Here is a 24,073-nt window from a genome sequence, read left to right on the forward strand (position 1 = left end):
ATTGAAGGTGTTCACTCTGGTTTTAAAGGGAGAAGGGAGGGAACAGAAAAACTACAGGTGCTGTTATCCTGAAAGAGTTTCCCAGTGACCTGTAGTGCTTGAGTGAAGCTTGGATGAACTATCTTGGGGTACAGCATCATCTGCACTTCTGGCCCTTTTCTTGGTTCTCCTAGACATCATGTCTCCAGTCTGGTGGCTTCTCCACTCCCATGATTGGGTCTTGGCATACCTCTGCTCTTCCCACACTTTGCCTTTGGGTATTGGTGGATTTTTCTTTTAGGAACCAGTGGCCTGTAGATTGTGATATCGTAGAGCTACTACAAACATATAGAGGTTTTTTTATTTTACGAGAAGGAATAAAGCATAATAGAACAAGGAAGAAGGTTTTCAGTTATCTCTGTCTCTGCACCCGTGTTTATCTGACTTAGAGTTCTCAAAAAGCTTTTAGCCCTGGAGGTTTTGGACTTGATCTGTTCTTACTGTTTTTCTTCCTGTTCATAAATCCAGTTTGAGCCCTGTTGTCCCTTCATTCACTTTTTGACAACTGGAGCTGTCTAGCCTCAGTGGAGAGAGCTTTTCAGGGGATTGAGCCAGTGGCGCCATGGCCTCTTGCATTGTCTTTGGAGTATTTGCTGCAAAATGGCTATCAGGAATAGGCTTTAGGGTGCATTTCCTTGTTGGTAACTGCTGAATCAACTCAGTAGGTGTACAGTGAGGGTGATCATAATCCACTTGAGGGATGGTCTTCAGAAACTCCCATTCCAGCAGAGTGACAGCTGCTCTCCAACTATCTCACCTCTTTTTCCCCTTCTTGGTGTTCGTTGCTGCCTTGATAGTAGGCTGTGTTTAAGTATGTCAACCTGAGGGTTTTTTTCTCTCTCTTCTTGTTTCCTGTGTTCGTCTGACAAACAACTTGCAATAGAACAAACAAGCAAGGCAGGAATGCTCCAGGCAAAAAGGGTGTTTTGTGTTTGATTTGAATACATACATATTTTTCTTGGTTAAAACTTGTGATATTCATCAAACACATAAAGGAAGGCTGTGAACAAGACCTTTCTCTTTCTTCCTGTCTGACACACACAAGCATGCACACACACACAGAGCCTGTCTCATGTGAAAACCTTCTCATTTTCCTTCTCACTGTCTGATTCTTTGCAAAGTACAGTCTCTCTCATATCCTGTTCATATGTGTGTTCACTTAGTTTCATCCTCGTTCTTGCTCTGTCATGTACACAGAACCATCTCCTCATCTCAGCATACCCCAGCTACAGTTACTGCACACTGTTGCAGACAATATACGTGCACATGCACAGCCACCTACACACGCTCAAAGACTTTATTACCAGGAGCAAAATTGCTCTCAAGTATACTGGGACAGGATATAACTACAGCAGTGATGCGGGTAAGGAGGAAACAAGGGAGGGCTGGGAACTTGTTCAGTCTCTCTCCCTTCAGAGACGTGAAGCACTAATAAGGCAGAAGGGAGAACATTGCCCTCAGTCCTCATCCCCTCTGTCATGCACATATTATAAGCACAGCATCATTCAGTCACGTCTCCTCTCGTGCCAGCTCTTGCAGCTGTCCTTTAAACTTTCTCAGTCACTCTTCTTCATGCAGTCCTTACCTTCTCGTTTATGCCTGTTTGTCAGAATCTGATTGCATCACTGTCACCACTGCTATGATATCAGCATTTCCTGACAGGTGTATATGCTTCTGTCACTCCCAGGAAAGCCTTTTAGTATCCAGTCTGCCTCCAGATCTGAACCAAGGTAGCAGTGCTGGAAAGCACAGTAAAATGGTCAAAGCTTGACAATCTCTCGTATTTCTGAATGCACAAGATTAAGGTCCCAGTAGGGCCAACTGCATGTTCTGAAGATGTCCTGCTTTCAAATGAAGCCTTAGAAACAGTATTTTGTCTTCATGAGGACTTAGATTCTCTGCAGTTCTTCAAAAAAGAAAGAACACTCTGGCTTTTTCTCTTGTGCCTATCCAAAGTGCTATTCCCCTCTTCTTTCGAGGAAGACTCTATATTTGGCCTCCTAGAGTGGGTTGCTGTACTGAGGGTGCTAATTTTAAAAACACCCACCTCCAAGCTTCCTGTGTGGTCCGAGGCACCGGCTGCTTTCATCTTCCAGTTGCACCGGTGGAATGACAGTATGGCCTCTTCTGACAACGAGAACATACTGGCTGTTATGATGAGGACCATGTAGATGCCTCAAAACAGACAGATTTGGGCCCTTTGTCCACAAAATAGTTTCATACATCCATACAGGCTGTGATAGGCTTTGAGACTGCAGAATTCTGTAGACATTTCAGTCTCCAGTTACTGTAACGGTGGCTGGTAACTTTCCAGCAAAGAGGCACTTGAGTACAAGGTTTCTGTGGCTCATGCTGGGCTCAGACGTGCTTGTATTTGAGCTGCCACCAGGCAAGCTAGGAAGTGAAGAGATTATTAATAGGGAATGCAAGAAAGAGGAAAGGTGTTTAAACAGTTGCAGCTTTGCATGTCTAATTTGGGAGCTCCCTTCTGTACTTCACTGAATCAATACCCAAATCCGATGACAAACTTTTCAGAAGCATAACTCATTAAGCTTTAGTACACCGTAAGATAAGGACCTTGCTTGTGTAAGGCCATCAAGCACTGATATTGACTCTCCAGGACATTTTTAAGGCTATTTATATCACAATAAAGCCATTTTATTAGCATCATCAATCAAGAGAAACTGCATTTTGGCCTGGACATGATTCTGCTTGAGTTTCTAGAAAGGAGAAGGGTGAGTAATTATGGGATGCATTATCTTCAATCTCATTTGAAATTTCCTAATTGAAACCACATATGAGTTCAGTTTATTGCTTATAAAATAGATGGCAGGGGCATTGCTAATGTGGCTATGGCAAGTACAAGCAAGCTTCCAGTTAACAGAGAGGTAGAAATGGGTTTTTCAGTGCTGAGCTGAGCTTGGGTAGTCCACATTTGTGGTTCATCTTTGCTGACAGCATTGTGTGTCTTGAAAGGGCCTGTCTGCTAAAAAAAAAAAAAAAAAAAAAGAGAGAGAGAGAGAGAGAGAGAGGGAGGGAGGACTAGGCTGTCAGGGAGGCAGGCTGCTAATGCAGGGCCAAGATCTGTGACCAGGTGACTTAGAGATGGTCACTTAGCCTTGGTTAAGAGGTGTAGTGAAGCATCCCAGCTCAGGGCTTGTATTTGGCTAGAGTCGCTATTAAGCAGGGGTGTGTGTTTGGTGTTTTTGGTTTCCTTTAGGTTCTGGCTAGCAGAAGCCAGAAAAGCCTTACAGCCTTGCAGCTTTTCTGCTGTCAGCTCAGCACATGAGAGTAAGCTTGCAGGAACAGCAGTTACTCAGGTAAGGAGACACTAGCTTAACATTGCCTGTGGGGGCCTCTGAGACTGAGTAATGGCAGAGCTTGAAAGCTGTTACAGATATTTGATAATTAATTGGCTGGGAAATCAGTTTATTTTAACGACTCCAGTTAAATAAAGAAGAGAGATAAAAGGACTCTGAGTTCCTGTGGTGCTAAACTACTTTCCGAGACAGAAAAAGCCCATTACATGTCAGCTTCTATGCCAACAGGGGCTTTTAGTTCTTGAGAAGTGTCTTCTGAAAGGTGGTTGAAATTTTTATCTTCATTGAATGCCAGCAGTTTGGGTTTAAAACAAGAAAGGATGAAGAGTGGTTTATTATCAAGAATTTATCAGGTGGAGGGGGACTGGGAGGTGGAGCTACTGCCACAACCTCATGCTTCACCTCTGGCCAGATACTTACTGCAAAACGATTCCAATTGTGGTTTATCATCATTTTATATGGCTCTAGTGGGAGCAATGCACATAGTTTGGTTAACCTCACTTGTCTTTCTGTGTACTAGCTGATCACACACACACACACACACAAGGTCGCATTGTCTAGTGTGAACAAACAATTTAGCTGGGCTTTTTCCCTACCTGTGAATGAAAATGGCCAGGACTTTTACCCTCTTTTCACAGCTTGAGAATTACAGCAACCCTGTCAACAGATTTTAAGACAGAAAGGAACAATAATTGTAAGGTCAGGCATGCACTGGCAAACTACAGCTTCCTTGAGACTCAGCAGTATATCGCTGTGAGTCTCAAGTTCCCTTGAGTTAGAGGTCTCCTATTTTCATGCTCATTTGATGAGGTATGATTGTTGTTCAGTGGATATATTTGTCCTCAAGAAAAAAACAATATGTACTCTGGTCCTGGCCAAAAAAAGAGAGAAGATTTGGCAGGGGGGTGAGAACAAAGGTCTCAGAGAGTCATGTCTCAGAGAGTCATTGTTTGGAGCTTTATATGTGTCTGTCAGAAGATACTTTGTGTGACTATTCCAAGCCTGTAGGATTCCTCAGGAACAGAACTGAAAGCGAAACCATAAAATCTATTCTTTGCTACACATTGTGCTTTGGATGCTCCCTTTCATCTATAACCAGTGTATCTAGCCCTTAAGGTTGTACAGCAATCTGTAGAAAACATGAGCGAAGTTCCCAGTACAGTCATATTTGTCAGAGTCTGCAAAGAGCCTGCAACAGCCTCTGTTTTAGTGAGCAGCTGCAGAAGTCATGAGATTTGTGCGATACATGGAGGCAGACCAGACAATCACAGCACAGCTTCCTTTTTTCATAACCTAAGAATAACTGTAATATCCTCTTATTTAGGGTTTAATGTCAAAATTTGCTGTTTCATTCCTGATGTTACTCCCTCAGTGTTTGTGCTTACCTTGCTACAAATTCAAATTGAGAGCTAGCAAACCCTAAACATTGTGATAATTAAAAAAAAAAGAAAAAGAAAAAAAAGAAAAGAAAAAGAAAAGAGAAAAGAGAGAGAGAGAAGCCCTTTAGTCTAGTAGAAATGCAGTAAGACATCCATTCTGCTACCCTAGAGTGCTACAATATGAACAGGCTCACAGGAGAACATTGGTCTAGAATGTCCCCTCAAGAATGGGAGGTCTTGTATAAATGTAATGCGCTCTGCAGACCCTGTGGATATATGGGCACCCATCAGGTGGGCATGATATCATCTCCCCTGAATGGCTGATGGGAGCCTACCTCTAGCCAAATGTAAACTCAGCACAAGCTACAAATCCTCATCTTTAAAACATTCCCTGTATCTGAAACCTCCTGCCAGCTGGAGCTGCTTTTAACTGAGCAGACTGAAGTGCTGTATTTAATGAATTCATTTAGAGTCTGATGCAAAGAAGCAGAGCTGATCCTCATCTAGTGTAAATCTGGACATGCCCATTTACTTTAGCGAGGCCCTGTTGACCCTTGATTTATGCCAGCTGAAGCTGAGGGTTGGCATCACTTTGTACAGTATTGGACTTTTGGAAATTATTTAAAACAAGTGACCCTCAAGAAGAACAAAATTAGAAAGCCAGCCATGGACGGCCATGACCCACATCAGAAAGCAAACTAGCAGTTGGACAGTTTTATAGGAAAGAACTCTGTGGGGAAGTGATTTATCAGTACTGTGGATGAACTGTGCTGGGAGGAGAGGTTTAGTTTCACAGCAGGGTCTTGGGAATGTCAGACAGTGGCTCCAGATAAGATAACTCTGGATAAACACTTCCAGGAGGATTAAGCAATGTAGTCTTAGCTAAGAAATTAAAAGATTTTATGTTCAGTGTTCTAGCCAATTTACACAGCTTTTTTTGCTGATACTAGAAAACTGCAAGTCAGAAGGTACAGAAACAGTCAGAGCAGTCTCTGTGGTGGAGTCTGCCCTTCCTTTTGTAGCTGGGCTGGAGTTCAGGCTCCAATGCACAGAGCCAAGTAATCCTAGCCAGTTGTCTTCAAACTGTGGGCAGGAAGAGCTTGTGTTTAAGCCAGTCCTTTCTGCTCTGTTTGCATGTCCCAGAGCAGATCCCAACTGAAGAGAAGGAAAAAGATGACCTCACAGAGTAGTGCTGAGATAGGCATGCCCAGAGATTGTATCTGGATTTGAGAGGCTGTTTTGATTCTTTCTGGAGATACACATAAGATGGTTTGTTAGGATGGTGGAAGAACAGTACATTGTATATACCTGAACATCCTGCTGTCAAAAGCAGACAGCCAACATTTTCCAGCTGTAAAATTGTTTCGTTGTATGCCTTTGCACAACCGTTTCATTCCAGCTCTAACATCTCCTTATGTATAAAATAGGCATAGTAATACTTTTCCTTTTTAAAGCACAAGTGCACTAGTTCCACAGAACACTTTGGCCAATGCCTAGACACTGTGACAAAAACACTACTTGATGTTCAGCATGTGCTGAGTTGCTTTGTGATACAAGGTTTTGCAAGAATCTCGGAGAAAATGTAGCTTACAGTATTATTATTAGCAGGATTGCAAGGAGATCAGCCACGGGAATCATTTCTGCCCCCCTTTTCAAGGAGTCATATCATCCTCCCATTCTATTCCTGAACCTGAGATTTTAAGCCAGCTCCTGGCTTTCATGTCAACAGCAGAAACTCTGTCAAATATATCCTGACATTTCTTTTTTTCCACTCTTCTCCTTCTCCTCTGCTATTTATTTATGTATAAACATGTCCTCTTCTGCAAGGTGTATTGTGCATATGGGGATAAAGGTAAGCTCAGATCAAAGCTCCTGGGAGTTCTCCCTTCCAGCAGTTTCTCTTTTTTACCTTCCCTGCAAGTCTTTTTTCAGATGCTTCCTTTCAAAAGGCAAAATTCAGTAAAGCTGCAAGAAAAGGAAAGAAAAGTAGAGTTGAGCATTGCCTGGTTTTTACAGCTTTACTGTGGTTTCCATGTAAAGGAATTATTCAACATGCAAGAGAAATAGAGCATGCAAATTGAAATTTGCAGCATTTTGTTCTATGGTAACAAAACACCTTTCCTAGGAATTATGAGGTAGTTCTTTTTAAAAAGTGTCATTTTAGACAGGAAGATTGGTGGATAGGTAGGTAAAGGAGCTCACTGCACTATTCACTGCACTAAATACTGTTTTAAAAATTTGGGACTGGGTAGGCCTAAAAGCTGTATGACAAGGTACTGAGAAATATTTAGGAGTATGCAAAGTGAAAACAGCTAAAAGACATTGCTTAGTCTATAAGTAACTTGAGAGAGAAGTTGTGTGTTCTTGACATATTGCAGAACTCTATCAGGTAGGTGGTAAAAGTAATCAGGAGATCCCAGAATCCCAGAATCCCCAAATGGTTAAGGTTGGAAAGGACCTGTGGAGATCATCTAATGCAAGCCTCCTGCTCAAGCAGGCTCATCTAGAGCTTGTTAGACAGGATTGCCTCCAGGCAGGTTTTGAATATCTCCAGAGAAGGAGATTCCACAACCTCTCTGGGCAACCTGTTCCAGTGCTCTGTCACCCTCATAGTAAAGAAGTTCTTCCGTATATTCAGATGGAACTTCCTGTGTTTCAGTTTGTTGCCTGTTCTCCTGTTGCTTGGCACCACTGAAAAGAGTCTGGCCCCATCCTCTTAACACCCTCTGTTAAGATATTTGTATACATTGATGAGATCCCCCCCTCATTCTTCTCTTCTCCAGGCTAAATAGGCCCAACCCTCGCAGCTGTTTCTCCTAGGGCAGATGCTCCAGCCCTCTGATCATCTTCATAGCCTTATGCTGGACTCTCTCCAGTAGCTTCATGTCTCTCCTGTACTGCAGAGCCCAGAACTGGACACAATACTTGAGATGTGGCCTCACCAGGGCTGAGTAGAGGGGCAGGATCACCTCCCTTGACCTGCTGGCAACACTCTTTATAATGCACCCCAGGATACTATCGGCCTTCTTGGCTACAAGAGCACATTGCTGGCTCATGGTTAACTTGTCCACAAAGAATCCCAGGTCCTTCTCTGTAGAGCTGCTTTCCAACAGGTCAGCACGCACGATCATTTTAGTTTGTCTCCCTGCTGTTATCCGCACAGCTTATACAACTTCTGTTTTTTTGCCCAACTTTGTTTTAAACATCTGAAACAACAGAGGCTTCCTAACTTTCCTTGGGGGACTCTTCATGAGACCAGCACTTGTAGATGGCAAAAAATTCTTCTTCAAGTTTGAACAGACTTGTCTTTTTTTGACCCTTTACTTCTCTCTAGACCTCTACACATCATGCTAAATAATTCTTCTCTTCTCTTGGTGCTTTTAACTTTCAAAGAGGTATAGCTTGTCAACATGTCCCTTTTAAGTCCTCTCTCAGTCAAGGTATACATATTTAATGTTTTTAAGCTTCCTTTAGATGCTGATCCCTTTCCAGCCCTTGATGGATTTTATTGTTGCTTGCCTCTGAATTCCCTCCAATTTTCCCATATCATTCTGGTAACAACGTGCCTGGGATTGACTGCACTAGTCCAGGTGTGCACAGTATTCAGTAGCAGTCAGTTTTGGAGGGATTTAAAAAGAGAAGCAGCAGAATCTCTCAAAGTGAATCTGCTTCATGGTCTCCTCTCTAAGAGCATAATTTCATGATGGTATTTCAGGACTGGCTTTAGATGTGGAAATGAGAGCATGTGTCTTGCTCAGAAGCTGTTCTTTGCTTTCAAGTGGGAGAGAGATGGAAAAGGGGAAGAGGGGTTAAGCTCCTCAAAGGCTTTGTCTACATTAGACATTTTTCTTCATATTTTCCACTGTTGCTTGCGTGGGTTTAGCTCAATCCATGGTGGCATTGATGACAGCTCTGGCACAGGCAGGGAACCTAACATGTTTCACTACACATCATCTCTGCAACCTCTACAAGCCCTGACTCCACCAGCAGTGCTGCATAGCAGGAGCTGGAGAGGGAAAAGGTCAGATGTAAATAATAGCTAGAGCTTCAGCACATCAAGGACATTGCAGCAGCTGGGAATGAGCAGTCAGGGTGCGCCTACTTTCATATTCATGGTGAAATGCTATCCTTCATATTCAGTTGGTGGTGGCTTGAGGGCAACATCCGGAAGGAAGGATGGTAACTTGTCTATGTGACTTGGTGCTCTCATAGCCTTGGAAAATAAGGGTAAGTTACATCTTATTTTTTTTAAATACTCCTCCCATTCCCACTCTAATCTATCACCCAAAGGAATTTGAAGTGCGATTTCTCCTTGGCACAGCTTCCCCTCTCCCTAGGACAAGGGCTAATGCTTCAGATGTGAGATCTTTTTTTTTTGCCTTTTGGAGAAGGAGAGGTACACAGTGAAATGGAAGTCCACAAAAGAGCGTTCCTGAGTATCAGGTAGTGTACTCCTCTGGTATTGAGAGGAATGATTTCACGTAATACAAAACATAGGAGACAGCTGCCAGTTTCACAGACACTTAAATCTGATATACTTTCATGGATTTGTACAAATTGAAGGTTAACCTATAAAATTCTAGGCCACAAAATACCACCAAAATGAAGATGTTAATGAATTAAAAAAAAAAAAAAAAAAAAAGAAAAAAGAAAAAAGAGGGGTGGGGTGAGAAATGCCTGGAGATAATAAAAGGTAGAGTACCAACTTGCAAGTGGAATGCAAGCTGTCATTCAGGGAGGAGGCCAACTTATGTTTGCTTGGGGCTAGATTAATAGTGTTTTTATGGCTAGGAAGCAACATTTAGATGGTGATTTCCATTGTCCTTCTAGGAGCTGTTCCCCCTTTCTTTGAAACATCTGTCACTAGTCATAACAGGATGAACACTGGTCCACATGGCCCAGTGCTTAGATCCTGTGATACTAATTGCTGCTACCATTCTTGTTTTCTTCCCTAAATATTCAGGTGTGGACACTTAGTTCCTCCTGTCTCCATAGAGAGGTGCTGCCATTGCAGATGCATTCGCCACTGCCAATACATTGGTCACTTCCCCGGCAGACATTGAAACTGGTGGCTAGCATCAGTCCCTAACAAGCCTTTGATTGTCTATTTGGCTTTATTTTCCACATTTCTGTCCGTGTCACATACCTTCCCAGAGGTGGTATGTGGCTTCAGGCCACCTGGCATTGAACTCTTCCTGACCCAGCAAAGGCTACAGTCAGTGTTGTGCACAAGCCTCTTCTTTGCAACAGCACTAGATCTGTCCGTGGAAGCACAGGCTTATTCAGTAACGTGGTCCTGTGGTAGAGCATATGTGGCACCTTATCTTTTGGAAGTGGGCCATGGGACCATGACACCAATCTCAGGGATTTTTCTGTAGGCTCACATGTGCCTCTGTGCATGTGACTGTGAGAGGAAGAGTTGGTGAACCTCCTTCTCGCCTGTTCTCCACACAGACTAACAAGGCAATGCCCCAAAGCTCCAGTTTAAATTACTTCCATCTGAAGTTTGCAATCCCTTTCCTTTAGGAAACTATTGGAGTCCACAAACTGGCAAGTGCTATTTGCATTGCTAGGTTTTTCCTTTAGGTTTACTGCAATGAGTTAATTTGCAAATCTCCCCCTTGGTTTTGTGACAGCCTCTAGTGATACTTTCTGGATTTTAGGCTGTGACTGAGGATAAGGAGGGGACACCAGACCACACAAAATGCTTTGAAGTTTCCTCTAGCATCACTCACCATGAGTAAAAAAACTCATGTTTTTTTACTGTACCTCTTTTGCACTGTCTCTCTCCTGACTCTTTCTCTCTCTCCTCCTCTTTCAGAGCTGCCCTTTACATTAGTAATCTGTGGTACTATCTCATTCTCCAGTAGCTGTGCAGCTGCCTTGATGTTTCTCCCCAGCTTTTTCCTCTCCCCATTCTATCTCCCACCCCTGCTCCTGTGATGTGGCATTGCCTTTCCCCATCTGTCCAATTGTCTCTCTGTTTTTTATCTGGGTGCTGGAACTCCAGGTGCTGTCATTCTCTGCAACAGCACAGAATGTTTCAGATTGCCTCTGCTGCTGGATAATTACCAGATACAGAGTCATATGAGCTTTCTAGCCAAATCCTCCCTCCCCTCCTGTCAGAGGAGGCCATGTCTCTGAATTTATTTATTTTTCTTTCTTTTTTTGGGGGGGAAAAAGTTTTAAAGTAACTTTTCTGGAATTATCTAGTGATGACCAGTGAAAGCTATCTACAAGGCAATGGGAGTTTTAACAGAAGAAATAGATGACCTCTGGCACTGAAGTCTGTGAATAAAAATAGAGTGATAGTCTGTATGGTACCTTATTAGTGCTCTTATTACCATTCTTGGAGTATTTCCCTACCAGAAAAAATCATGATGCTACAGGACTCTTCAGTGACTGTCTGGTCTCAGGTCCAAGAATTTGGCATAAAAGTCAATATCCAGGTCATATAAGAAACTACTGTTGTATTGTTGAAAGCAGGTTCAGCTCAGTTGGTTAGAGCATGGTGCTGCTGATGCCAAGGTCACAGCTTCAATCCCCATATGGGCTACGCTGAGGGTTGGACTAGATGATCTCCAGAGGTCCCTTCCAACCTTACCATTCGATGATTCTATTTCAGTGAACCTCTGTTTCTAAGTGACTGCAGGTGCTTTTTAAATGTCAGCCTGTCTTTAGTGATGGCAAAAGCCCAGGCTCCTTAGGGCAAGTGCAGTGCAACCAGAAGACAAATAATCTAGTAATGTTCCCTGTTGCCATCCTGCATCATCTCTGCTATTATTTCCTGTGCTTTCCCTTCTGATAGTATAGTGGCACCTGTGTTGCAGACAGTGGAGTGAGGCTTCTACTCTTGGTTGGACATTTCTCTAAGACAATGTGATCAGTAGACATTTCACTAAGGCAGTGTGATCAGTAGCTGATTAGCATTGCCTAATCAATTCTGGCTCAAGATCAGAGTCAGTTTTCTGGCTGGACTGAAGAGGCATTGAGTCCTCGGCTAACCCAAAAGGGAAGCAGGAATTGTTTCCTCAGTAGTCTCATCATCCGTCTGATCTCAGTACAAGACCCAGGCACAAGCTGTCAGGGCATTTGGCAGCTCTGCAAACAATAGGCAGACAGCCATTCTCCCTCGTGGCCACACAACCCTCTGCACACACGCTTGGAATGGGGAACATGTAAGTAGAGATTGTCACTTCAGATATGGCACCACAGTATGTGCAAGAGTTTCCTGACTATTATGTAAATAAACTGAGGTTTTTTTTTTCCTGGATCTAGTGAGATCTAGGCAAACCCAGTGATGTGGTGATAAGCCTCAGTCTGAGGTCTTTTTTATACTTTGAAGTTTTAAACATATTGTTATTAATAAGGTACCTCCCCTTGAACAGATGTTGCCTGATGTTTACTCAGGTGTACTTACCTCTGGAAGATGAGAAGAGCAATAAATCATGCCAGTGTAAGTCCTCTTATTCTGGTATAGCTACATTCCCCTTGGGGGAGTACTGGTGTAACAATTACTGTCACTTGGGGGGTGATTTATGATTTTTTTTTTTCTGTGCAAGCAAAAACCTATAGTTACAGAGTTATTTTAACATCAAGAAAACCATGTGAGCCCAGCTCTGTATCTGCTGGTAAGAGCCCATCCAGCTAACTGTTGTCTTAGCTGATGTGTTCTTGGTGGATTCCCTTGTGTTTCATTTTCCATGTTTATCATATGGACTGAGAGATGAGGATATTCGCAGCACATGAGCAGTACTGCACCAGTAGTCATATTCACTGGTTGCTCTTCTTTTCTTTTTGATTAAGAAATCTTGATGGTAGAGAGGGTGAGGTGGAAACTTTTTTGTACAAGACCCTGGGGAGCCCTCATCTACAAAGCTGGGTGTGAAGTCTGGTCATGAAAGAGGAATTTGAACTGGAGCAGATGCTGATGACTACTGGGATTTTTAAGGCAGTGGAGAGTCTATCATACAAGAGGAAACCAGAAGAACTTGGCTTGCTGAGCCCAGCAAATTGAAGGTTGAGAGGGGAATATGATTGGTGTCTGCGAACACGCTGGAAGATGAGCACCAGGGAGAGAGAAGAGCTATTTAAGCTGAAGGATGGTGTTGGTGTGAGAAGGAATGGATATAAACCATGAATAAATCTAGACTTAGAAAGAACTTTGTAATCATCAGAGCAGAAAGACTTTGGACAGCCTGCTGTGCAAAGCATGGTGAGGGCATCCCCACTGCCCCTCCCCCTCAAATGCACTAAGTTTAAGTAGGAGAGAGGAAAGTTTCTGCAAGACATTATAAGATAGAGCTGTTCAAGATTGCGACGACAGGGTTCAGCACCCCAGGATGCCTGTTCTAGCCCTGCCTATCTATTTGGTGCTGTTTTACTTAGCAGAATGAACAGAACCACAGAGATCCTATCAAGCCTGCACTGCCCCTTGCAAGGGAAAAGACCCTAATGGTAACATCAGTGATGACATGCCCAAGGAACCACAGAAAGGTGTGACAAGCACAACTACAGTCTCCTGTGGCCAAAACAAAGTGTATCTGAACAGATGCTCCAGTTTCCTGGTCCTGGCAGTTTTACAGCGTAGGATTGGCTTTAAGCAGTTAAGCTATTAAGCAATAATTTTCTAAATCCCTCTGAGGGGTTATGTTATCATGCTGGCAGTGAAGGCTCAGGATGCATTTATGCCACCTTTCAGGAGTCCATCCTCCTTTGTCAAAATGCTCATTCTCTAACAGTGACCTTACTGTGGGCCCAGAGAGGATAGCAGTGCATCAGAAAATGGAGCAACAGGTGGACCAGGCTGGGGGAAGAGAAGAGCAGCGACAGTGGGGAAAGGAAGGAGAAGCTGGAGCAATACCTTGCAACAGTGTGTGTTTAAATTGTCAGCTTCAACATGTAAAATGGCTGAATGGAGGTTGCAGACATCTGGTTGACATAGTCTCCAGTTACCATCCACTTAGGGGGCAGTGTCTTCACACAAATGAAGATATGTTCAGCTGTAGCCATCCTTTTCTGTCTCCTGCTGAGGAGAGCCTGGGTCTGGAGCAGGAGGAGCTACCAAGAACCAGCAGCTCCTATATTGTTCGAATTTACTCCTCTGATGAGTACAGTGCACCAGAGAAACAGAGCTGTTGGCTACAGTGGCAGCACTGCATTGTGCTCAAAATTCTGGGACCTTCTGGCACTGCAGCCACTTCAAGAGGGTCCATTGGTGCTTCACGCTCAAGCACCCTGCCTGGGAGGGGTTAGGGCTAGCATGCCCACGGCCTGCCCTTACTTAGCCCTCTCTGCCCACATCAATGCTGGTGGTGTAGTAGAGAGGTTGGAACGAAAGCAGAGGCCGTTTGCTCTCACTGCTGTCCCAGTTAACCATTGCTGTGTTCGAGTCTTTTCTTACCAAGCAGAGAAGGTCTGAAGAGCATGAGAAGATGAGACAAACCACACTGATGTGATTTGCTCTTGAGCTTTCCTTACAAGCCTGCAAGCACTCTTGTGTTTGACAACCGCATTAGCTTTCCAGGATCATACTTTGCAACACAACAGAGAATTTGTCTTGCACGTTCAGAGCCGGCAACCAGAAGCTCACGTAGCTGTCTGTCAAACAAGCTGTTTGATCCCTTTCTCTCTTCCCTCTTGCCATTTTGCTGCTGGGGTAGAGGGCAGCAGGGGAAGTAGTTGGCTGAATCCTGTGAATGTCTGTGAAGTGACAAGATTACAGCAAGCTCATCACAGAGCCAAAGGAAAGGCAGGAGATTTCCTCCATGGCAGGTTGTGACATCCTATGACTAAAGGGGATCATGTTCCTCTGCAAGTGCAGAAGATTGAGTTGCAAGTGCCTAATTGCATGTTCATCAGAGTTTTGGACTCTTTACACAGAGAATGTCTTATAGAAGAGGGGATCAAAGGGTTAACAGGAAAAGATGATTGAAGGGGAGTGTGGGAATTATGACACTGAGCTATTTCCACAATGTAGTTTGAAGAAAGAGGCTGGAAAATGCAGTCCAAGCCCACACTATTTGTTTATTCTTCCACAGATGAGGAAAAAGATGTGGTTTGCTGGTAAAGCAGCACGTTGTATTTCATTTAAACCTAGCTGCTCAAATCTTACCAGCAGGGCTATAGCTAACTGTGGGGTTGAATCTACTGTAGTAGAATTTATTTATTTATTTAGAATTACAACAATAATAATAATAATAAAAACAATTATCTCAGGTTCAAGGCAACCCAATATATCATTGATAATGCTGTAAAATCCCTGCAGTGTTAAAGTAATCATTTAAACAACAACTTCAACAGGTCCTGCAGGGATTCCTTCCTGCCCCTTTATCACTGTGGGCTCTAAATGTCATCCACCCCCTACAAACACTGTATTGAGCTTATGCTGAAGAGACCTCCCCCTGCTGAAGGCAATTAAAAAAAAAAACAAAAACAAAACAAAACAAAAAAAAAACCTCCATCTTCATAGCCCAAGGCCATAACTGCTCAAATGCTTATTTTTTTGTTGTTTTTTTTTTCAAAGACAGATGGGAAGCACTCTGGTGTACCCCAGGGCTGCCTCCTCTCCTCCTCCTCCTTGCCTCAGCCCGGATCTCCTCCCAGAAATGGGTAGGACAGGCTTTGGTTGCAGTTCCCACTTGGCAGGCGATAAATCCAGCCCTAGTAGACTGTTGTGGCTTTCCAGCCAAACATCGCTTCTCACCAGCGTGCCTGCCTGCCTGCTGGAGGGAAGGGAGGGTGGGAAGCTTAGGGGTGAGAGCTGCTGAAGTGACAGGAACAACACAAACTGCTGCAAGTGCTACAACAACATGCTGGGAAAATAATGCACTGTGCACCACTGTCTCAGCAGGAGGAGAAGCAGCAAATACCAGTGCTGAGGCTAGGAGTCAAGCACGAAGGCAGGAGGAAGGGAGCAATGCAGAGCAGGCAGCAAAACCACCAAGCTTGGGATCTTGGGATTCACTGAGAGAGGAAACTGCTGGAGGTTGCCCTCCTCAAACTGGGATGCGCCCGTCAGCAGGGGCCATGCCTGCTATGCTGTGGGTGCAGAAGCCTCACTCTTCTTTCCTTGGCTCATTTTCTTTATTGCCAGTAGAAACTGGTGAGGCAGGGGGAAAGGAGGAGTTGTGTGGATAGATAGGCCTGTGATGAAATCAGGATTTTATATGAACACAGAAGCGTTCCAGCATCAGTTGTAGTGACTTTGCCAAATTCTTGCTGCATACACTGGTGTTGATCTTTGCTTCAGGCACAGCAAAGTGACGATATACCTATGACACAGCACCATAGTAACAGGACATCAGCATCCGGTAACTCAAGTGTTGGAGTGGGCCATTTTAACACAATGATTGTCCTGAGGTGCAGACTGCAACACAGAAGGATCCTTCGCTATTGAGCATTAATTACTTTCCTAACAATGCTGCAGTATGGAACTGGTCTTGTGCAAATAAATATCTGCAGTCAGTAACAAAGGAGCAAACTCTTCTCTGGAGAAAGCGAACCAGGTAGGACTTTCTTTGCCTGATGCATTTAGCTTTTTCTGTAGCACTCCTCACTCACATTAGAGGTGATGGTTCTTGCTGATGATCCCAAAGCACTCTCATGTTGCGAAAGCATCATTCCTTCCCCTTTCTCCTGTGAAATGACTCAGGATCGTTTTCTACATTTTGCATATGGGGAAACTGAGGCAGAGAAGGATGTATGAGATTTTTCCTAAGTTTCCTTCTCCAATTCTAGTTTCCAATTGCCATCTCCTGGCTAGTTACATAACTGTTAACAACTATGTAAGAACTGGAAACACATCCATAGCAGCTTAAAAATGATGCAGTAACTAAGTATCTTAAAGCTGCCAAACCTCACTGTGTTTGCTCGTGAAAGGGCGAAGGAGGCTAAAAGGACATGGCAGCAATATTTTTTTTTTCCTTAAGTGTCTTTGGTTTAAATTGGTGCTAACATCAGCAGTGAACCAAAGTTATTGTTCTGGAGTCCCTGCAGTGATTCACACGATTATCCACAGTATGACCATCAGCACTTGTTGGTCCTCTTGTTAGCTCTATCAACAGGTGCAAAGAAATTAGACCAGAAACCATAAGGAAAAGCCAAATGAGTGGATCAACAAATAGTTTATTAGCATTCACTGACACTGATGGTAACTCTTTCAGTAAGCCTAAAGAAAAAGCGTTTGACTATCTCTGTGAACTTGATTATTGATTATTAGTGAATGACAAGAGTCATTTGATATCTTGCAGATACCATGGTGCTATTGCATTGCAGTTAAAATGTCAGTTAACGTGCCTTTTAATATTCTATTAGTATTGAATTAGCACTTATTATAGCTGTGAAAATCATCACCATAAATCCTTATTAAAGTGTGATCCATAAGGCTGGATGGCATTGCTGGCAGACTAAGAGGATGTGGGTGTATAGATGGACATACTGAGATACATCATCCACTTTGATATATGTTCAGAGCGCGTCAGGGCTTGGAATTTCCACATTTGTACATTGATTTTCTCTGACAGTTTTAGAGGAACAGGTATGCTGTACAGAGCAGCTCAAATCCATTTCACTTGCTCTTCCAATTTCTGTTCTCTCCCTCTCCTTCTCTCTCCCTCTCACTTTATTTCGATAGTATCTGCTAACTTATTTCAGGGGCACTTGCAAGGTTGTCTGATTGTAGCTATTGACCAATGTCCTGGGGATGACCTCCAGGAGTAATCAGCATAAGACAGGCTACGCCACACTTTATCTTCCATGGGACAGCATTTCTAGAGGTAATGCTTTTCCTTCTCCCTTCAGCTAAAGAGGAAGGCCACTAGTTAATGACAGGCAGAAGCCCAGCTAGATTCCCAGTTTGTTGCAAATGGATGGTAGCGTTTATTTTCCTGTGCCACAGCTTGGTCTCTGATCAAGGCCCTGTGGGGAAATGCCTTTAGGGAAATTACAATGATAGATGTTTCGTCTGTGGTAATGCAGGCTAGCAGTTAAAGTCAGAAGTTGCCGTATGTAGGCAGAGAGATGCAGTTCTGTTTGTGGAGAAGGCAAGGGTCCCCGGGTGAGCATCCCTTTCGGAGCTGGAAGCCAAGTCATGCTCCAGCAAGACTGCTGAGTTGTTACTGACCCAAGGGAAGTTGCAAGGGCATCGCTGTGCAAAATCACAGGGCATGGCACAGAAATTACCTGTCTAGCTCCAAGCAGAGGGGCATGACTGCCAGCTCTGGGGCAGAAGCACAGACTGCTGCACTGTGTCATGCATGTGGGTCCAGAGAGGAGCATGGCTGCGCTGGTGTAGTGCAGTGGAGCTGTGATACTCAGCTAGCTGGTGCCCAGCAGCACTGATACTGGGGGATTTTCAGAAGTGACTAAGAAACTTCAGCTCCCACTGACTTCAGCTTCAGCTGTTAATCTGCTTAGCTGCTCACTACCATCCCCCTCAAGATTTTCATAAATCCAGAATGTGTGAAGAGGAGTTTTAAGTACCTTTGAAAAAGATTGAACCCTTTGATTCTCTGTGCTGTTATGAGTCTACGTAGAGACATGTGTGAGAAGCCTGGTGATCCCAAGGCAGAGGGCACCAGTAACAGTCTGGGTTTCCCTAAACAGCCAGTGCGCTCCCAACTCTTAGGCACAGTCTGTCCCCTCACTGGGGATTCCTGTCCTGAACCAGCACTACCGTATGCCCCAGCAGCCACAGGCATGAGGCTGCTTTCTAAACATAGATGACTGCTCACTGTTTCCCCTGCCCCTTTCTTTTTCTGAAGAACAGCTTTTTAAAAACAAAAAGTAAATCATAGCTGTAAACTCACCTTAGGGCAAATGCCTATTTGGCTGGAAGAATGAGTTCTGACTTAAGGAGTGAACCTACACTAGCCTCACTTGGCTGGCAGGCAGTTGTGCTGGATGGAGTCTAAAGCAAATATTTGTTAAATCAGAAAGACCTGTTTCTAGCTTGGCCAGCAGCACAGTGTGCCTCCCATCTACTCTTGGCTTTCCTCCTGCCCACAAGTAACCCCAGAACAACTCACACAGCTCCCATGGGCATGCTTGTTAGGGAGGAGGTGAGAGGTGCAGGCCCTGCTATTCGGGTCATGGCACATGGGATGGCAGCTGCAGCACAGCATGAATGAACTGCATTCAACCAGAGGAACTTGGAAAATGTCTGACCCGTGCTAAAGGCTGTATGAAAGCCTACTGTCAAATATTTGCCTCATCTTGAAGCTGCAATCTTTACCCTCTCTCTTTTATCTCACAAATACAGCACGTGTGAATAATGCTGGAGAGAGGAGGATTATTTGGATTCTTGGAGGCAGTGGGCACAGCTCTGAGAGGTGAATGAGCAACAGCTTTGGAAACTAAACTTCTTTATTTATCTGCAGAACAAACATGGCAGGGCAAACCCTATCAGTCTGTCTAAGCTTAGCCCCAATAGGTACAGCTGCCAGAAAGGAGTTTGCATACCCATGTCTTGTTCAGCCCTGGATCTCTCAAATGGGACAGCAGAGAATGAGCAGAAAGTGCCTTCTCATTTGCTTCTTTCCATCTCTTCTGTGCAAACCACGTTTTGGAAATGGAAAATGGTACAGAGCAGGTGCATCCACCAAAAATGCATTTGTCTTTGCAGTGCCTTCTCCCCTTTCTGTCAAAGAGAAAAATCTTGGTCATGCAGTGATAGTAGTGTTGTTCTGTCCTCCCCTGTGCAGCTGTTGGCAATAGCTGGCAACTGGGGCTATGCAAGGTGCTGATCCTGCTGCCACTCCTCTGCCTGCCACTCTGAGCTGCCATTCGTCCTCTTCTGTTTCACCTGTGATGTTCACAGCATGTGCATGTGTCACAGGGATTGCAGTGACATCCTGCAGCCTTTTGCTTTCATCATGAAATCTGTGCTTGCCTGCACAAGCAGTCAGCTGTGCATCAGCAAGGGTGTGTGTGCTGTGGGTGAGGTATTTCTGGATGGGGACGCAGAATGGCTTTCCACAAAGCCATCTTTTGTCAAGGTGGCAAAGGGGATGGATACACCTTAGCTCCCCTTGTGCTGCTGAAAAAGAGGGATGAAACAGCTGTGCCCTGAGCTGGCAAAAATGGAGCCCTGAACTTTTACCCTCCAAGCTGGCAGGTAGCTGGGAATATAACCTCCTTGTATGCTTAAGTTTTGAAGATGAGGGGAAGACATGGGAAAAACTCAATCTGATCTTTTCCATTAGCAGAGCTAGAAGGGATTTGGTGACCAGGATACAAACTCTTGAGGCCTTCCCAATGTTGTTTTTGGTGTAGGTGTAGGCCATAGATAAAAGAAGGAGAGAACAGGAGTCAGGATCTCTTTCCCAAATACCAAGTGTTCATGAAGCCATTTAAAGAATCGTTGCAAAACATGTGGCCATGGGCCTGTGATGGTGAGGAGCTGCTGTGGTTCGCTGGCAAGGCAGGAGTGTGCTGTGGAGTTCTTCAGCAAAAAGGTAAAAGGGAAGTGACAAAATGGAGATGTTTGCTTATCTCCCACTTGCTTTTCTTTGCCCTCTCCAGGTGTTACGTAGAAGACAGAAGCTCCAAGGTAGCCTGGTTAAACCGTTCTGGCATCATTTTTGCTGGAGAGGACAAGTGGTCCCTGGACCCTCGAGTAGAGCTGGAGAAAAGAAACCCACTGGAATACAGCCTGCGGATCCAGAAAGTGGATGTCTACGATGAGGGCTCTTATACATGCTCAGTGCAGACACTGCATCACCCCAAGACCTCCCAGGTTTACTTGATCGTGCAAGGTAAGCAGCATGCCTGGGAAGAGACCAAAGAGTAAAAAAAGCAGTGGGTGGAGTGATTTGTACCTTTACGGAAGAAGGTTAGAGGAGAGAGTAGAGAACCCACTGAGCCAGCAGCTTGTGGACTTTGCAATAGTAACCAAGGGTGAGCAATAGTTTACAGCAGAAGCCAACAGGCCCGTGCCCTTCCACCTTGACGTGGCATAGCATTAAGTTGTTGTCGGTCTGTCCTTTCCAAGACAGTCGTGGAGCAGGGGATGCTAGTGATTCCAAGGCATGTTCTGGTACAGTGCAGACCTGGTCCTGACTCTGGTTATGCTGGCACTGAGGGAAAAGCATTTGTTTATAATGGCACTTGTCAGAACATCTTGCTTGCCTAATGTCTTCCTAGACAGCTCTTTGATTTGCTTCCTCCTTTCTCAGGTCTCCTTCCTTTTTTTCTTGTATCAACAAGATGCTGTGTTGTGCTTTTTGGCCTTCCTTTGTCAATTCTTTGCAAGTCTGGAAAATTAATTTTCCTAGGTGTTTTTCTATGCTAGGTCATTGGTTTGCAGGGTACACTGTCACCAGGCCTGTGTGAAACCTGGTACCTAAGGTAGCTGCCACATACCTTATGTTTCCTTCTCCTTTTTTTAGCTATTCTCCTCCCGTGTTTGTTATAAGGAAGTGGAAACTTGGCAGTTTGAACTAGCATTATCCAATCTGTCTACCTGCGTTCATGGTTTAATAGAGAGCAAACGCATTAGCAGAGTTCATCAATTACTGTTAAGGGCGTTATGTTTGTCCTGTCCAGACCAGAATACCAAACAAGAAAATTTACTTTTTTTTTTTAATTATCACAAAATTCTGTTTATCTGCCTATTTACTTACAATATTTATGGAGCATATTAAATAGATATATATGTACAAATGTACTTGATATATATTATAGCTCTGTTCAGCTTCTGTGTTATCATTCAGAGAGAAGTTTGTTTTTTTCCTCCTGATTTTTCTAGTAACCCAAAATGCTACAGATTTTATTTCTTTCAGCAAGTGTTTGAATCACTCTAGTCACAAATGTGTGTGCATGAATGCTGTCTTCTTCTTGCTGGTATTACTTGTAAAGCTCAGAGCTAACTAGCACACTGAGTGTTTATCTGCAAGGTAAGGTCTGGGTCTATATTCAAAGTTGATGCTTTACATGTGAGTGTAGTGAGACGTAGGGCTCCCAATTTGTCTTTGCGCAGAAAATCTTCCTCCAGCTACGGGAAGAGCAGTGCACTCTGGCATGCAGAGCCGGTCTCCAGGCTTATTTTGAGTGTTTGCTGGAACATGCCCGATGTGAAATGCGCTCACAGAGCCCAGAAGCTGTACGCTGCCTCACTGCTCACTAGAGCTGCGCATAGCTAACCAGCTGTAGGTGGTTTATTGCTGGCAAAATCCAACAACACACTATTTCTGTTTACCTGTCAAGGAAAATATAGCTATAAATGAATTTTAGAGCCATGCAATGTATTATTAATTTTATTTGTACTTATTAGATATGGGCCTAAGCAACAAGATTGAGTTCTCTGTTATAACTTTCACCTAAATATGTGGATGTCCAACTCTGAACGATGGTCATCTTTCTAAAGAGTAGAACATTCAGGTTTTGGCAGATCTAAACTCAGGCTGCCAGCTGACAATGCGTCTTTGAATGATCTTTCTTTAATACCTGCCACAGTTTTACCACAAGACCAACACAATATTGTGCCTACTTTTGAAGCCCCAACTCCCAGAGTCCTGTGATTAGATGAGATTCTTAGTTTTGTTTTTTGTAACAGTAAGCTTGGTCTATTTTTAAAGCAAAATACAAATAAAAAATTCCTTACAATTTGGAAGAGTTAAACTCACCATTTTAAAGCATGTTTTTATTAATTTAAATTGAATAAATAATTCATTTTAAATAATCTTAACTAATTAGACTAATTTATTGAAAACTAGTAAATGTTGCAGGTTATCCCTTTTATTTCTCAGTAGCATTTTCTCATATTGATTATTATTATTCTCAGATTTGCAGGTTGTCTGCCTGATTAATAGGGTGCTGCTAGTAGCAAGTGTAAGGAGTTTTGATACTGAGTTATGCTAAGCTATTTGGTTTTATTTATTTAATATGATTTATTTACTTTTCTTGTTACTACATGCATATATTTAAAACCATTGTCTGCATGAATCTCTGGGCATCCCTAACTGCTAATTAAAAATAAATAAATGAAACAAAATACAATTCTTGAAAAGTTAAATAGTAGGGTGGTCAACTGATTTACACAGTAGCCTGGGACAAGAGGATTCCTAGCATGACTCCTAGTGATTCTGGTTGAACAGGCCCAGGGAAACTGACACAAGGTTGGGGTTAGAGATCTCCTTGGAGGCTTTGGGCATGCTGGTGATGTCTGTATATGTCACTGAAATATTCCACCATGATCCTTGCTCAAGTGTGGAGGCAATAAGATGCCTTAGCTCTGTGTCCATACTTTCAGTTCTACTTAATTAGTGCTCTCTTGGGTATCTCTGCTCCTTACTGTGCCGTATCCCAAAGACAGGTCCTTAATCTCACCCAGTTCGACTCCTCCATTTATTTTAGCTTCTATGAAAAAACATCCTTATTACCCCAAGACACAAGTAGAATAACTATAACAAATACTGAGAAGTAGGCAGATAGCTGGGTGGTGCAATAACCACTGTGATGAGAGAAGACTCCTCCCATAGCCAAAATGCCAGCTGAAATAAATAGATGGACTTTGCTGCATCCTAAAGATTCGCTGAGTTTAGATTGGTACAGGTTAATGGAGTTGGATTCCAGAAGCAGATCCCTGCCCTCCCTAGAAAATCAGCCTTCCTGGGATGAGCTCTGCTTTGTGAAAGCAACTGGCTAGAGCTGCAGTAGTAAGTGACAGGAAGAGACAGGTCACTGCTCATAGACCTATCCATGTCATTTAGTACTGCCAAGGGTGGAGCTAGTTCTGCCTTGTTAGGTAGCACTAGTCTCTGTGTAGCGGGCTGCTCAACCAGCCCCTCTTTAGTGTCTGTGTTAACTGGTAGGATAGCTCTCAGCTGAGGCATATCGCAGAGGTCTGTAAGAGGGGTAATGAAAGAACATTTAAGAAGGATCATAACCTCCTAGCCAACTAAAAGTGGAGAAAGCTACTTTTTGTTATTTTTGCCATAGAGTTATCCAGTACTTCACAAGTCTTCCTTCCTTTTCAAATTCAAACAGAACTCTACTGGTAGAAGTAGGTACACACTGTAAAAGATTCATGAGGGTAACCATGTCTGTCTCTCTGATCCAAGTGGCCAGCATTGCTTCCCATGAGGGCTGAACTGGAGGCAGCTGTCTCAACCCAACTCAGTCACCACCAGATGCTAGTACCATAGTCTCTGCATTGAGATGAACACAGAAAGAATGCTCTCCGTTGTCACCTCACTCAAAATATTTGTAATGACTCAGTTGGAGTGTAATAACTACTAGTAACACTTTCTATTTGCTGCCCAACACATTTTTGTTGGTGTCTAATCAGAGCAGCAAAGAGCTGGAAGGACCCACAAGAGGTTATCTGGCCCTTCC

At 43.6% G+C, this 24,073-nt stretch overlaps 1 protein-coding gene across 3 annotated transcripts in view; it reads left to right on the plus strand.

Annotated features, from left to right (window-relative positions):
- Positions 1-24,073, plus strand: part of LSAMP (limbic system associated membrane protein) — a 1,028,143-nt gene that overhangs the window by 836,183 nt on the left and 167,887 nt on the right. For all 3 annotated transcript variants that reach the window (XM_062571880.1, XM_062571871.1, XM_062571889.1), the window contains one exon: positions 20,261-20,493. In XM_062571880.1, the coding sequence (XP_062427864.1) occupies positions 20,261-20,493 (233 nt within the window). The remainder of the gene's footprint in view (positions 1-20,260; positions 20,494-24,073) is intronic.

Source organism: Rhea pennata, chromosome 1 (genome assembly GCF_028389875.1).
Source record: "Rhea pennata isolate bPtePen1 chromosome 1, bPtePen1.pri, whole genome shotgun sequence".
NCBI classification, from domain to species: domain Eukaryota; kingdom Metazoa; phylum Chordata; class Aves; order Rheiformes; family Rheidae; genus Rhea; species Rhea pennata.